This window comes from Chelonoidis abingdonii, chromosome 9 (assembly GCF_003597395.2).
Source record: "Chelonoidis abingdonii isolate Lonesome George chromosome 9, CheloAbing_2.0, whole genome shotgun sequence".
NCBI lineage: Eukaryota > Metazoa > Chordata > Testudines > Testudinidae > Chelonoidis > Chelonoidis abingdonii.
The window spans coordinates 50,366,426-50,382,596 of record NC_133777.1 but is presented as its reverse complement, the minus strand read 5'-3'; the positions used below and the strand labels follow the sequence as shown (position 1 = coordinate 50,382,596).

Sequence of the window (16,171 nt, the reverse complement as noted above, 5' to 3'; positions counted from 1 at the left end):
ACTCCTCACTTAACATTGTAGTTATGGTCCTGAAAAATGCGACTTTAAGCGAAACGATGTTAAGTGAATCCAGTTTCCCCATAAGAATTAATGTAAATGAGGGGGTTAGGTGCCAGGGAAATCTCCCCCCCGCCCCCCCCCCCCCCACACACACACTAGGAGTTTTAAACAAAAAATTTAATACTGTTGTGAAGCTTGGTTGAGGTGGAGGAGTCAGAGGGTGGGATATTTCCAGGGAATGCCTTACTGCTAAATGATTTAGCAATTGGTTGAGCCCTCAAAGGTTAACTCTCTCACTCTACTGTACAAGGCAGCAGGAAAGGAGGGAGGCAGACAGAGACTGTGTGTGTGTGTGTGTGTGTGTGTGTGTGTGTGTGATGCGTGTTTCCCCTTTTAAGTATGAAGAGTGGGGTCAGAAGTGCACTGCCTTGGTAATTAGATCAGCAAGCTGAGACCAGACTGCAGCTGCTGCTGCCTGGAAGCTCCCTCTGTCATGTGTTGCCCTTCTTCTGTGGAAGATGGGGTAAGCGGGGTGCAGGAGCAGGGGGAGGGAGACACCCTGAGATTAGCGCCCCCCCCGCCTTCCTCCCCTCTCCAGCAAGCAGGAGTCTCGGGGAGCAGTTCAAAGGCAGAGGGCAGGAGCAGCAAGTGGCTGTTTGGGGAGGGACAGCTGCAATTGCTAGCCTGCTGGGTAGCTGCTGTACTGGGAACTTAGGGGTGAGGAGCTGATTGGGGGATGGGCGGGCTGTCGGTCCACCCTGGTTCCAGCCACCCACCAGCTAGCTCCACTAGGCTGCCCTTCCTGCAAGCAGTGGACAAAGCAGGTGGCTGCCAAACGGACATTAGAAGGGAGCATTACACAACTTTAAACGAGCATGCTCCCTAACTGATCAGCAACAAAACAACGTTAACCGGGACGACTTTAAGTGAGGAGTTACTGTATTTAGACATGTGGCTAGTTTTCTACAAGATTTGAAAACAAGCTACATGTATAAAAAGAGATGTTTAAAGCCAGCAGCTTTGTGTAGAAGCATTAGTCTTTTTTGTTTGCCCTTGAAAACTGGTATGCATTTTGAAGATACTGTTGCACAGATCCTAAGCACCACTGGATTGCAGCCACTCTATCTGAACTACATTGAAGGAACTTTGGTTTTTTTCTTTAAATTTGTTGCTACAGTCTTTTGCACTTCTATATATTCTTGTATTGCTGTTTTCTTTGTTAAATGTAAATACAATGTACCATACTATTCGGTATGTGAAATGTTGCTAAACTAGGATTGTGGGACTGACTTGGGGATTCTGACTACATTGGTACTTGACTTCTCAACTTGCACGAATGCTAGATCTGTGAAATTAATATACTCTACCATTTTGTGGTACCTTAATAGAGTTGCATAGACTTTGCAAATATACAGCCTTTTATTTATTTATTTATTTTAAAGCATTAGTAATACAAATGAAGCTGTTAACTGTTGCCTGTTTTTTAATTTTAGGGTGCAGTGTCTGGGTCAGTCCAGGCTTCAGATCGGCTTATGAAAGAGCTCAGGGATATATACAGATCACAGAGTTATAAAACAGGTAAGATATTCTACATTTCTCTCCTTAGAAATGCAATTCAGAAGCTTTTTATCTCTTGGTAAATATCTTCTGCTAATAGCTCTTTGTTTTGTACTTTATTTCATTATATGCATTTTTTTTTTTTTTAATCTTAGCTTCAAATTTTGAAGTTGAATTATTTGAATTTTCTTTAAACATTCCACCTGTAAAATTTCTTTTTACTGGCTTTCATATTTTTCTAACCTGGCTTTTTTGCTACATACAATTTCATGTTAACAGTAGTAGCATTAATATAACCACTTGAGTGCCGTCTAGAGGTGATGCTGAACTCCACAGATCACATTGACTTCAGTGGGAATTGTTGTTTTTCAGCATCTCTTGGGATCTAGCCCTCCCACCCCAGGTACATAAGGCAAAAATCTTGCAGTGCTGTCCTAGTCACGTGGTACTGCATGTTGCATCTGAAGCAATTTAAATATTTCTGCCACACAAGGGATTGCACTTGATTTAAAAGCCCTTTTCTATTGAATGCAATAAGTGAGATTTAGTCTTAGCCATATTTTTATCTGTCAGTTCTCCTTTGATAACACTCTCTGATGCTCGGATTCTGTATGCATACAGTTACACATACACGTCCTGCCCTTTCAATACTGAAACGATTGAAAATAGTATGGTTATGTTTATTTTGTAAACAAGTGTTGATCATTTACCCCAATAGATTAGCTTAGTCAGATAAAGGCTGGCTATCCTCTTTGTGCCGTATATAGAAATTGCCTGAAATAGCACAACAGTGGGGTGAGTGGATTGTGTTGTCTGGTCGCTTTCTGTAGTGAGTAAAAGTTTTATAATATGGTTGTTACTGCAGATGAATTTACTATAACTTCCTGAGCAGAACATAGCCATACTGGCTCAGCCCTAATGTCTTATTTCTTGCCCACACAGGGGACAAGAGTACAAGTACAGGTCAGAGTGGTAATAGGGGGAATTCCTGATCAAAAGTCTTCAGATTTGCTTGTCTGACAGGAAAATGCCTGTCCCAGCTGTCAGGATAGGAAGCCTTGTTCTCAAGTAAATTAAAAAGGATGATTGCTGTTCTGATTTGTCTAAAGGCATTTTTCTGCATTTTTCCTATCCTGTTTTGAGTTACTGTGCCAGTTTTCTCATTCTAGTGTGCCTGACCCTCATTCAGTGGCTTTGGTATTTTAATTTATATTTAAGAAAGGACAGAACTGAACAAGTAAGACCACCAGTCTGAGACTGTCTCAGTTCCATTTCAGAATATTTACTTTAATGTTGTTATGGATTTCCTATATTTATCTGGTCTGAAATACAGATCTGATCATACAGAATAGTGCTAAGCTCATGCTACATGCTGCTGTCGAGTGTTCATTTTGTGACACTATCCACCACTGTCTTTTTGTTCAGATTACCCCTTCAAGCCAGCAGAGACTAGTCAGTGAGGCTGAGAAGAATCTACAGTTAGGCCATTTGCTCTAATCTGCATTAAGTCATTCAGTGTGTTTTGCTGTCTATTTGGGGATTTCAGGTTGATTTTAGGAAAGCCATTTCCATCAAGAGCAGTATCCTTTTGAAAGGCAAGAAACCTGGTTGCTAAAGTCTTCATTAAATATGCATGTGCACTGTCTCAGGTGGATTTAATGGTATTAAGTCATTTTAGATGCAACTACTGACCCAGGGTGCCTTATTTCAATGCCTCTGTGAAGTGTTTAGGAGATTGGCCCATTATGCCAGTCTGTAGGTGGACAATTTGCTAAGATTGTGCTACTTTGTAGAGTGAAAGTATTGAAACCACATGATTGTCAAATGCTGTAGCCTGAGAGCCTCATAGATATTTTTTTTCCTCCCTACTGATTGTCTTGGTGTTAGAGGGCTGAGAATGTACAATTATGGTCTCTGAAAGTTCTGCATGCACTTGTCTGTCTTTGCTGTGATGCCACATATCTAGTTTGAACAGTTTTTTTTATAAGAAATCTGTCAAAATACACCCTGACTTCTGAGTGACTTGGTTATCCATAGCTCACAGATTTGCACCAACACTAACAATTCCAAATGCGAAGATACTAGAATAATAACTCATAATTGATTACCAGTGATAAAATCACAGCCTTTGGTATCAAAGAATCAGATGGTGGAAGTGATTACTCGAGTTGTAAATTCCTTCAGAAAGGAATGAGATTTCTACAGATTGCATAGTTACCAGGTTCTCCTGTTGGAATTATAATCTTCAGAATATTCCTGCCTGTGTAATGATGTGATTTTTTTTTTTTTTTAATCCATGTAAAAATTATATCTTTAAAAACATACCAGACTCGCCTTATGCAGTGAAAGGTTTACTCGACTGTTTATGTATTCCCCGTACTTAATATACTGACTCCTTTTAAAATGCTGTGCTGAAGTTTAGTTATGTAAGGCAACAGGCACATTTTTCAGTATAATCTGTAACTCTAATTTGTACAATAAACAGTTTAAACATACACAGATCAGAGTCTCAAATCATGCTGTTTACAGGCTGCCAGACTGACATCCTTTTGGTCTGCCATTAGAGTCTGTCACTACCCCCTTTTTTTTTTTATTTTCTATTCAGTGGTTACCTTTCTGGCAACATTGATTGAATCACCCCCCACCTGCAAATTAGGAAATTGTTGTTTTGGATTAACGTGCATAATACTAATCTTTGTGCATACATACAGGAGATTAAGCCTGTTCAGCATTGAAATGAGATGTGGCTATATATGTTAGGAAATATGAAGAGAACAGAAGTGGAAAAATTCGAGAATGGGAAAGGACACCCTTGATTTGTGTGGTATTCCCATTTGAAACTATTAGGAGACACAGATATTAACTTTTTTTGCCACCTTATTCTGAAAGTACTTGTGGGTTCCCTTAGATAACCATATCTTGAATTGTGGCTCTTATCCCTTGATATATCTGATAGATTAATCCTTGCTTATAGCCACAGACTGGCCTGGTCAGGCACTTAAAAGGATATAACAGATTTTATATGCTTTTCCTTATTGATGATGATAAAACATAATCTGTTTGGGATGGTGTTACACAGTTAATTCAGAACACTACATTCTGGTTCCTGAATAACTTGTCTTGTCTAAAACTTCCACAGGGATTTATTCAGTGGAACTTGTAAATGACAGCCTGTATGAGTGGCACGTTAAACTTCTAAAGTAAGTTTTTACATTTATTTTTAAAACTCTCTCTCCTAAAGAACCTATGTTAATGCTGTTACACAGATTACAATGTAGAATTGACACTGTCTAGCTAGAATGTACTATGAAAGCTTCCTGGATAGAGGTCTTTGGAATTAATGCAGACTGAACTGAACTGCATTGGTAGAGCTGGCACAGAATATACCTGCATTTACACTGTCAAACCAGTGCTCTTTCACCATAATTTTTGACCACCAAGATTCTCTCCCCAAACCCTTACAAAATGGTGAACCTGTCATACTGAAAAATATTAAACTTGAATAAATAGGTTTTGATTCTTTTTGAGTTATACAGAAGAACAGAACTGCTTTACTGGCTTTAGCAGCTTTTATTTTTATGGCTCAACAATGACATATGCCTAAAATGAAAAAAATATAATTCCAGGATATAGTCCTTATCTCTGTGTGTGAACTATGAAATGTTAACAAGATTGAAAATCTTAGGCTTTTTACTACACATGTTGGCCAATATTACTGACATAGCTATACTTTTTAATGTGTATATATCTTTTACCTTAAAAAATATTCCCAGAGTAATTCTCTTGAAATCATCCCTGGTGATAGGGTAACATGCTAACCCGCAGATTAACCTCTAAGAAGGAAAAACATACTCCAAACCAAGCTAGTTACATCTGTCCCCTAGAAGTGGTGAAGTGGATTCTATCACACTGCTATGAGGTTCTCCCAGAACTGCATGGACACACAGGACAACTGCTGTAAGGGAACCCTCTCTGGATGGATCCCTGACCCACCCCCCAGCTGCCATGAGCACAAGCCTTGTTTCCCTCTCTGAGGGCTTGTCTTCACTAAACAGATTTTAGCAACACAGCTGTGTCGCTACAGCCGTGCCACTAAAAGTCAGGCAGTATAGCTGCTGTTTGTCGGCTCTTCTGCCATCAAAAAACTTCCTCCCGCAACGAGTGGCATTTGCGTTCTCCTGCTGACAAGGCTCTGTTCACACTGGCACTTGTTGTAGCAAAACTTTTGTTTTTCTGGGGGGTTTAACACCTCTGAAAGACAAAATTGTGTCATTCAATTATCAGTGTAGACATAGCCTTAGTGTGGTTGTAGGCATTCAGAGAAGTGCTACTGGCTTCCAGTGGAATATCTGTGGTCTTCAGTAAAGTGCTTGATGCATCCAGCCCATATTTAAACAAACTTACAAGGGACTCTGTCTGTGTTCTTACTAAAAAGTTTATTGGGATTCCAGTTCTTGAGGTAGGATTAACCTAGCACTGCAAGAACTGATAACCAGGCTGCTTTTTTGTAATCCTGCCATCAGTGTCTGCCTACAAACAGGGTTTTTGAAATTGTGCTGATAGCAAACACCGTTGGCTTTACTAATACCACAGACGCAGTATTTCTGATTCTATGGTAATCCGAAGAAGTGGGCTGTAGCCCACGAAAGCTTATGCTCAAATAAATTTGTTAGTTTCTAAGGTGCCACAAGTACTCCTGTTCTTTTTGTGGATACAGACTAACACCGCTGCTACTCTGAAACCTATGGTAATCTAGAACTCTGCACTATACATCAAATGTAACTAGTTCAGTTAGTAAACACTGAAGGTTTGAGTAAAAGTGTAAAAATCCCTTCATTTAAAAGCATTTAACTTTTTTAGAAGGATACCAAATTTCAGTGACAAGAAGATGAATTACTATTTTCAAACAAAAGGGTGTTTTGTTTTTGTTTTTTTGAATGTCTGCATTTCAAATCCTTGAATAACATAAGTATGGTAAGAACATGATACATCACAATGAATCTTGCTGCTACTTTCAAGTGCAGAGTGTACCTGCATTTGTGCTTTGATTTAAGAATTGTAACAGTTAATTGAAACTGCAGGAACATTAAAGGAAATAAAGGAACTCTTAAAGGATAATTTTCTCTTCTGTAGAAAGCCAAATGATTCATTTCATTTCTGTTTGCTTTTCCCATCTGTTTAATTCCTAGAGTTGATCCTGACAGCCCATTACATAGTGATCTTCAGGTCTTAAAAGAAAAAGAAGGTGTAGAATACATTTTGCTCAACTTCTCATTTAAGGTAAATGGGTATCAATAGAGTACTGAGAGGAAATCTGGATGTAGAAACCATTTTAAATGGTAATAGGCCATGTGCTCTATGTCAGGGGTTCTCAAACTTCATTGCACTGTGACTCCTTTCTGACAACAAAAATTACTTCACAACCCCAGAAGGGGGGACCGAAGTCTGAGCCTGCCCAAGGCCCACTGCCCTGGGTAGGGGGAGGGCAAAGCCTGAACCCTCTGCTCTGGGCAGGGGGGCCAAAGCTGAAGCTCAAGGGCTTCAGCCCCAGGTAGGGGTCCTGCAACCTGAGTCCTGCTGCCCAGGGCTGAAGCCCTTGGGCTTTGGCTTTGGCCCTGGGCAGTGGGGCTCAGGCTTCAGTCCCAGGCCCCAGCAAATCTAAGCCAGCCATGGTGACCCCATTCAAAGGAGGTGGCAACCCACCTTGGGGTCCTGACCCACGGTTTGAGAACCACTGCTCTGTTTGAAGGATGATGGTATAGCTTTCAAAAACAAATACGATTTTTAATATATTACTATCACATTCCAAGGCTGATGTTCTCCTAGAGGTAATGTAAACTTCTACATGAATGCAAGGTGAAGATTGAACTTTTCTAACTCTATAAACTATGCATTTCCCAAAGAATAAATTGAAATATCCTTTTCTTACTGGAAATGAGTATTGCAGCATAGCTTTTAACTCTATACTTTTGTTTTCAGGATAATTTTCCTTTTGATCCACCCTTTGTGCGAGTGGTATCTCCTGTGCTCACGGGAGGGTAAGTTGTTTTTTTTTTGTTTGTTTGTTTGTTTGTTTTTTTTAACTCTGACTTGTATAAAAAGGTTTGTAGTAGAAACTCTGCTGAAGACACCCTTGATTTCTGGGAACTGCAACTGGATTTTAAGGCAAGACCCCACAATGTATATTGATGAACTGCTGTAGGACAGGAAACTATGATGGCACTCAGGAAATCAGACACAGGACTGCTAATTCAAACCAGTGAGCTAAAGTAGCTTCCAGCTAGCTGCCTATATGAAATGTGTTGGTTTAGTCCACTGTGACCTTGCAAAGTGTGTGTGTGTGTGTGTGTACACTAATTCTTTTCCCTAGAATTCCTGCTATTGACGTTGGGGGTAGCAATGATAGGTGTAACAGTAAGGATAACTGCCGGTGTCGTTACCTCCATGTGATTTAATCCTGCTGTGCTCAGAGCAGGTGACGTGGTGGTTATAACGCTGCTGGCCAGTCTGTACTGGCTTTCACACTGGAGGAGCTGCATCTCTGTAACAGTGGGGAGTTTTAGGGGAAAAATTAGTGCAAGCATAGCCCAGAAGCATTTAACTTGACCTTCTTACTCCTAAGGATGATTCCTTTAGAGTATTACTGAAGTACATTGGCTAGGCAGTGTTGGGGAAGCTTATAGATATTTATTGGGACGGGATGGAATTCAGCATCAGTGTTGTAGGAAGGTAAGTGACAGTTCTTATTAAAAAAAAAAAAAAAAAAAAAATTCTGAATTTAGTGGAAACTGGTACTGATTGTGACTGCCGTAACCTATTGTCTACCTTAATTCGAGAAATAGTAATTTTGATTTGTAGACATGACTGGTGCTGTCACACAAATATATAAAAAGTAATATGAAAACAGTGCACATTCATTACCCATTTAGAAGCTCACTCTCTTCCTTAAACTCATTCTTCCTGGTGCAAAATTGCTGGAAAAGAAAAGGTTAATAGCTCTAAAGATCTAGATTTTTTTCATGACTATTTGGAGAGGAATGTAACACAATTCCAGCTTCAGAAATGTGTCCAGCGTGCCTCTGATAGTCCAGATGAAGGCGAACAGTCTGCACTTTGGGGCTTAAAACTTGTGGTACTCCATCCCATTCCCTTTGTTGCCCTGGCATGTTGTGAATTGCTGATGTTCATTCAGAGTAACTTCACAGTATGTATAGTGCATGCTGGGGAGTTATTTGGTTTAGAAGTGACAAAATGCTTGAGAAGGTGAGTTTTAAGATTAAATAATGAATGTCCCTCTAGCCTGTCTCTTCTGTGAAGAGGAGGCCATTGCACATAGTTGTAAAGTTGCTGGAGTTATGTTAAATTCCTTTTTGGAAGTAACTCTAAAAACTATCCATTTGTACTATGTCCACAATAGACCTATCAAAAATAGCATCCCTCTGCCACATTTTTCAATTCTGATTATGTAAACTGTCTAGACTAGCTGAGTCATTGATTCTCACTAAGACTTCCCTTGTGGTTGGACAAAGCAGATTAGTTTCTCTTGTTTCTAGACGACATTCTGCTCTATATAAATAAATGTATATGGCTAACATACTGCAATATATTGTCCTTGAAAGTGCTCTCTAATTTTTTATAGATGAGCAAACAGCGTGACGGGTTAACTCATAACGGCCTGAGGGTATGACTGCATTGTAATCTCTTTACTAACTGGTCTTGAAAGATGCCAAATAAAAGCCATATTGAATTCAAAATTTCTAATCTAACATTTATTTTTAGGTATGTCCTGGGTGGGGGTGCATTATGCATGGAACTTCTTACTAAACAGGTGAATATAAAATCAAAATCTTTTGTATTTTCTTTGTGTGTGTGTGTGTTTGTTTTGTGTTTTTTAATTGTCAAGAGTAATGGTGAAAGGGTGTAATGCTTAGTTTGGGGAGGGGGGGGAGGTGATTGTAATAGCAGTTAGCATCCTGACTAGAACAAAGAGTATTTCTTAAGAATAGTAGTAAGAAGGTGTTTTTTGTATGTTTGCTTAAACACCACTGCCTGTTAGGAACAAAGGGCCAAATCATACTCTCCTGTGGAAATGCTTGCCATAGGGGAACAAGATCCAGGAAGCTTGAGCTCTGCAAGGGTCACCTTACTGAACTTGCATCAGATCTTCCTCTTCACCCTGGAGGCACTGTGGAGGGAGAGGAAATAAGAAGTTCTGTTCTTTCTCCCCACCCCAAACTTGATGGATTCCTGGAGTCTGTGAGAGAGGGACCCAGATCCAGTAAAAGGCGAGATCACTTTGTCCTGCTCCTTTGAACCCCCTCCTCCCCCCCGCCCACCTTCTACCCTAGCAGCTGCCCCACAATCTGATAGGGGGGTGCAGGTGCTGAGCTTCGGTGAATGTTGCTTGAAGCAGTGTTAATTTAGGAGTAGATAGCTGCTGTCTATGGAAAGAAGATTGCAGTGGACAGCATCTCCCCTACAAAAATAGCTCATGTAAAAGTCTAGAGACTTGTGTGAACCCTGGAAAGTAAAACAGTGCCAGAGAGGCTGCCCAGATGTGTGTGGAAACCGGATCTTTTTGCTCACTTAATTGCTTAATTGAGTCATTAAAAGGAGTCTTTTAAAGCTGTAATTGCTATTGTAAAGCTAGCTGAAAATGAATAGAATTCTATAATGTAGTTGTGTTTTTCTTTGTTTTTTGTCTTACCAGATTCTGGAAATGTGTGCAACTTGGCTTTTTCCTTTTTCCTACAAGCTCTTTATGCTAACATAGTTTACTTTAGTTTCTTGTGTTTCTCCTGGGAATAATTAATTGTTTTATAGTTTTAAAAGCTATTAACCAAAAATACCATGGTCTGCTAGAGTTTAGCAAAAAGCAACATACTTTCCAGAGTGGATTTGCAAGGTGAGCGTAAGAATACAAGCACATATTCTGTAGAAGTATTTCCTTCTTCCTTTAGGGCTGGAGTAGTGCCTATTCAATAGAATCGGTCATCATGCAGATCAATGCCACTTTAGTCAAAGGAAAAGCCAGAGTACAGTTTGGAGCCAATAAGGTAAATATATTATGTATAATTATTGAAGTGACTTTTTTTGTGTTGTGGGTGGATACTTGTTTTATTTTGCATTTTATGTTGACTCTTATAGAAAGCTCAAATATAAAACAACCGTTTGGTTTTAAGATTAATTTAATGTCCATATAAACTTTTGATTCACTTTTGTGTGCTGAAACATATTCGTATATTTGTGGCTAGTTTGCTGGAAATGAATGTTACGGGTTTGTTAAGAAACAACGTGTGTGTGAGCCAGAGGACAAATATTTTTTTTACATGGAAGGGTCAAAGAAGCAGGTGAAGCTCCTACTGTCCTCATTCTGGCTTCTGTTAGTAATTTAATGCAGCATAAACTTCAGCCTGAACTTTCTCCCAATATTGACTCTTCTTAAGGCTTTCTTTGCCAGTGCTCTGTCACACTGTCCCTAGTTCTCTGTGCTCCTGAGGACAGGCTCCAACCCTTCTTAAATTCTGATTAGTGCTAACTGAATCCATCCTGTATTTTCATGCCAGGATGAGTGAGGAGCCCTGCATCCCTATGCAGGATTCTAGAGCATGTCACTCTGGTACAGGGAGATCGTTGTATCCAAACTAACTTTAAACAACTTTTTGCCTTCTCTTGGTAGTTGAGAAAAAGTATCTGAAAAAAGCTTTTTGGTAAACACTAAAAATATTTTAATAAAGGATGAAAAATTAATGAAATAACTATCATAGATCTTTGTATCTGACTCTAAAAGTTGTCTGATCTTACCACTATTAAGGGGACACCTGCATAGAAACAGACTAGTAATTCACCATAAAATGAGACAAACCATGTTAGGTATTCTTAAAAATGTTTACCCAGGTCCCACTTTCAAAATGGGTTAGGCACTTAATTCTAAGTCCCATGGACCTTTCATAAGGGCTTAAGTTATGAATGAATTAGGAGACTAGATCACGTAGGCACCCTTAAAATGCATTTTACCTATTGCTTCTACTTACTCTGTGGCAGGAGACTGCTATCCTATTGGTCCAGTCCATTGACTGTTAAAAGTTAAGCAGTTTTGCTGTTCTTATCAACTTAAATTTAATTTCCATCATGACTGTCTTAAGGTGTTAAATTATAACACTGATCAGATGTGCATTGCTGTAGTCAAGTGCAGTTCTAGAGTCTGCAGGCTATTTAGGCCTCACAGCTCCAAACTGTAGCACAAATTTGTGAACCATCTCAAGTTTGTGAGCCTGTTAATGTTGGAGCCATTTCTGATATTGAGTGCATGCACTCAGTGCCATTTCTACTTCTGCCTCCTCCACTTTTTTTAAAAAGAATTTCTTACCCTGAGAGCCAGGTTTTTAATATTACAAGCCTTGTGTGGAAGATGGCTAATTAGTTTGACAGTAAGAATCTTTTAAAACATATGTTAGGTAGGTTGACTTTTTTTTTTAAATCTATCCACCTGGAATGTCCCTTACCCTAAAAGTCATTCATCTATGAAATGTTATGTCTACACTGCAATAAAACACCTTTGGCTGGCCTTTGTCAGCTGCGGGACTTTAAAATCGCTGAGCAGATGTCTAGGCTCAGCCTGAAACCCAGGTTCTGGGGTCCTTCCCCCTTTCAGGGTCCCAGAGTCCAGGCTCTAGCCTGAGCCCAGAGGTCTACACTGCAATTTTATAGCCCTGCAGACTGAGCCCCTCAAGCACAAGTCAGCTGACACAGGCCAGCCGGGGGTGTGTTTATTGCAGTGTAGCCATACCATTACTGTCCTAATATTTGCCTGTATTGGCACTATGTGGAAAAAAATTTTAACGTGTACATGATTCAGAATGCAGTGGCTTAAGATAGCATATTTCACGTCCCCCTAAAAAAACACTAGGTGCAATAACAGCACTTTAATACAATGTACTTTGAAACCTGAAGCCCTATATTTTATCAGTTAGCAAGTCCTATCACACAGCCACTGTAGTATGATGAGAGCCGACTCTTCAGTCCTCGAGGCCATGGAGTTTGCAGGTTAAGATTGCAGTTGGTTTTCTTGCATGGAACCTCTTAATAGACAATTTTTTGTTCTACTTATAGTACTGTCTAACTTTTCAAACAGTTACTTTGTTTTGCTTAAGTATCTGCCCATTTTTTTTGGTCTTGCATGACTTGATGTCACTACTTGATGGTAGTATTAAACGACTTATTTTTATTTCAGAACCAATATAATCTAGCAAGAGCACAGCAGTCCTATAAGTCTCTAGTACAGATACATGAGAAAAATGGTATGTAAATGTTTACATTTTATATGTTCTTGTCTGTACAAATTGTACAGTGGGATGGAAAAGATAGTAATGCTTGAAACTAAGGGTACGTCCACGCTACCCGCTGGTTGGGCGGGTAGCGATCGATATATCGGGGATCGATTTTATCGCATCTTGTCTAGACACGATAAATCAATCCCTGAACGCGCTCCCCGTTGACTCCAGAACTCCACCAGAGTGAGAGGCTGAAGCGAAGTTGACGGGGAGTTGCGGCCGTTGATCTCACACCATGAAGACGGGAGGTAAGTCAATCTAAGATCCATCGACTTCAGCTACACTATTCTCATAGCTGAAGTTGCGTATCTTAGATCAGTTGCCCCCCCAGTGTATACCAGGCCTAATATAATTGCCATACAATACAAACTTTTACCTGGTTTATTTGGGATAAAGCAAGAATGGCCTGTGCCTCTTCCCAGGCATTGAAGGGCCTATTTTGCATTTTGTTTCCATCCTGGTTATACAGAATTTCTTGTTTAGGCCTGAAATGTTTAGATGCTTCTCTAGCAAATAAGACATCTCTTCCATTCTCCAAAGAGCTTATCTAAATATAGCACAAGACATGTGAAAGCAATAATCAATGAGAGAATGGAGTAGAAGCGTTGGAAAGTACAAATTAAAATGTGTAGCCTGAAAACTGTTCAGTCTGGCTTTGAAGGCGGGGAGATATGCTTTCCCCCATACAAAACCAGTTGCCAGCAGCTGGTGCTGCTGTTCACCTGTTGTGTGGTAAGGTGAACATGGCTCCCTCTAGAAATTCGTATTACTGCTTTCCAGCTTGAGTGAGCCACCTGGGAGCAGATAACTGATCTAACATCCCACATCATGATTTGGCATTGTTTTGCAGCTAGACAATTCACCTAGACTTGTCAACTTTAAAAGTAGTTGACAAGGCTGTTACAAAGAGAAGTACAGTAACTCCTCACTTAATGTTGTAGTTATGTTCCTGAAAAATGCGATTTTAAGTGAAACAATGTTAAGCGAATCCAATTTCCCCATAACAATTAATGTAAATGGGAGGGTTAAGTTCCAGGGCAGCTTCTCCTACTCTGCAAGCACCAGGGGCGGGGGGCTCAACCCTCAGCCCACCCACTTGACCCGCCTCTTCTTCCCTCCCCACCTCCTCTCCCTTCTCCCCAAATGTCACAACCCAGCTGATTGCCATGTTCAGGAGGGAGTGGGGAGCCTGTGCACTGAGTCCTTGCTCCTTCCCCTCCCTCCTGCCTCCAAAATGCCGCAAGCCAGCTGATTGCCTTGGGCAGAAGCTGGGGAAGGGAGCGGGAAGGCGCTGGGAGGTGGGGCTAGGGAGGCTGCCAGCTGTGGAGAAAGCAGGCAACCAAACAACGTAAGAGTGAAGCATTGCACAACTTTAAATGAGTATGTTCCCTAATTGATCAGCAACGAAACAACATTAAGTGGGATGACTTAAAGTGAGGAATTACTGTATATATTATTTGTACTGCCTTGCTTTGCTGACTTACTTATCAAAGAATCTTCATCTAGGGACAGGGTGTGATCCAGTGGTTAAAACCTGGTACTGGGAGCCAGGAGGGCTCTGTCTCAGTTGGATGTTGGATATGTTTTTCAGGGAAATTGAGGCACACATCTGTACAATAAACATGTCTTCTGTACCAGTGGAAGAGATGTATATTGGAAATAGTTGATTCTAAAACACTTTGAAATGTTATGATTAGCTGCTATTACTTGAGCTTTTTGGTTGTTTTCATTCTAAAAAAGTCAATATGGCTCTTTTAGTTCTGCCTATACACTACACTGATTTACCAATACACACAGCATCCACAGTATGAAAGATGTTTAAAGGCTTCTTTGTTAACTTATGGCTACTGTAGGTCCTCAGGAACAGCTTAAGTAGGCACTGTCCTAATCATACAAAACTTGAGGCAGATCTCTTAAAACTTTGCTAGCGTGGTAGGTAGAATTAAATAGATACTTTCAATTTTGGCAGTGTCCATTTAAACTGAAAAAAACCAAAATCATGCACACCTTGGTCTCACAGACTGAACCTTCTCATGATCACAAGTTATTCTGGGTGTGTAGCAACTGAAATATATATTGAAAGGTAAATTGCTTTGTTGGCATTTCTGAACTTGCGGTTATAGTTCATTATTCCCATTCCGTCCTCAGCAGGATGAAACAGACTTGTAACACCAGGAACGTCCTGGTCTATATTTTCAAACACTTGTGCAAAAGTTGAGCGTGCACTTGCAAAATGGGATATTCATATGCATATACCAATATAATCAAACAAATGACTATATGCAAGGCTTGCAGGATTGAAAATCATAGAAATGTAGGACAGGGATGGACCTCAATAGGTCATCTAGTCCAGTCCCGTGCACTGAGTCAGGACTAAGTATTATCTAGACCAGGGGTCGGCAACCTTTCAGCAGTGGTATGCTGAGTCTTCATGTATACTCTCTAATTTAAGGCTTTGCGTGCAAGTAATACATTTTAACATTTTTAGAAGGTCTCTCTCTAAGTCTATATACTAGATAACCAAACTACTGTTGTATGTAAAGTAAACAAGGTTTTCAAAATATTTCAGAAGCTTAATTTAAATTTAAAATGCAGATCTTATTAGTTTTAGTGTGATCTTTGCCCTTGCTTTTCCTTGCTGAGTTTTCCAATGTCTGGTTGCATGTATTTAGATACCTTAAGCTGCACACATGCTTCTGAGTTATATGTTGATAACCGGCTAGCAGGAGGTCAGCAGCTGGAACCCCAGCTTGGCAGCTGAGGTGAGTGGAGCTGGCAACTGGTAGGGCTGAGCAGGGCCAGAAGCCTGGACCCTGTCTGGCAGGGGTCCTGCGCTGGAAGCAAGGTGAGTGGGGCTGTGGCGGGGACCCTTGCTGGTAGGGAGCCAGCAGCCAGAACCCCAGAGCAGCAGCGGGCTGGGCAGATCAGCCCGCCCAGCTCTGGGGTTTCAGAGGTGGGCTGAGCATCTTTGCCAGCCCCCCTCTGGGGTTTCCACCACCGGCTCCTGCCAGCTGGGGTCTCACCTTGCTGCGAGCCTGGGGTTCCTTCCCCCAGGCCAGCGGCGGGTGCTGAGTGGGACCCCAGCTGGCAGGAGCCGGTGGTGGAAACCCCAGAGTGGCAGCCTGCCACTGCTCTGGCGTTTCGGCTGTTGGCTTCTGTCAGCTGGGCTCACAGCCCACTGCCAGCTTGTGGTTCCTTCCCCCAGGCCAGCAGCAGGCGCTGAGTGGGACCCCAGCTAGCAAGGGGCCAGCAACAGGAACCTCAGAGTGGCGGTGGGCTGA

The 16,171-nt window shown here is 40.9% G+C and overlaps 1 protein-coding gene across 2 annotated transcripts in view; it reads left to right on the top strand.

Moving 5' to 3' along the window:
* Window positions 1-16,171, top strand: part of UBE2Q2 (ubiquitin conjugating enzyme E2 Q2) — an 80,692-nt gene that overhangs the window by 61,882 nt on the left and 2,639 nt on the right. For both annotated transcript variants that reach the window (XM_075069533.1, XM_075069532.1), the window contains 7 exons: window positions 1,494-1,578; window positions 4,697-4,757; window positions 6,747-6,837; window positions 7,537-7,595; window positions 9,337-9,385; window positions 10,518-10,613; window positions 12,791-12,857. In XM_075069533.1, coding sequence (XP_074925634.1) covers window positions 1,494-1,578; window positions 4,697-4,757; window positions 6,747-6,837; window positions 7,537-7,595; window positions 9,337-9,385; window positions 10,518-10,613; window positions 12,791-12,857 — 508 coding nt within the window. The remainder of the gene's footprint in view (window positions 1-1,493; window positions 1,579-4,696; window positions 4,758-6,746; window positions 6,838-7,536; window positions 7,596-9,336; window positions 9,386-10,517; window positions 10,614-12,790; window positions 12,858-16,171) is intronic.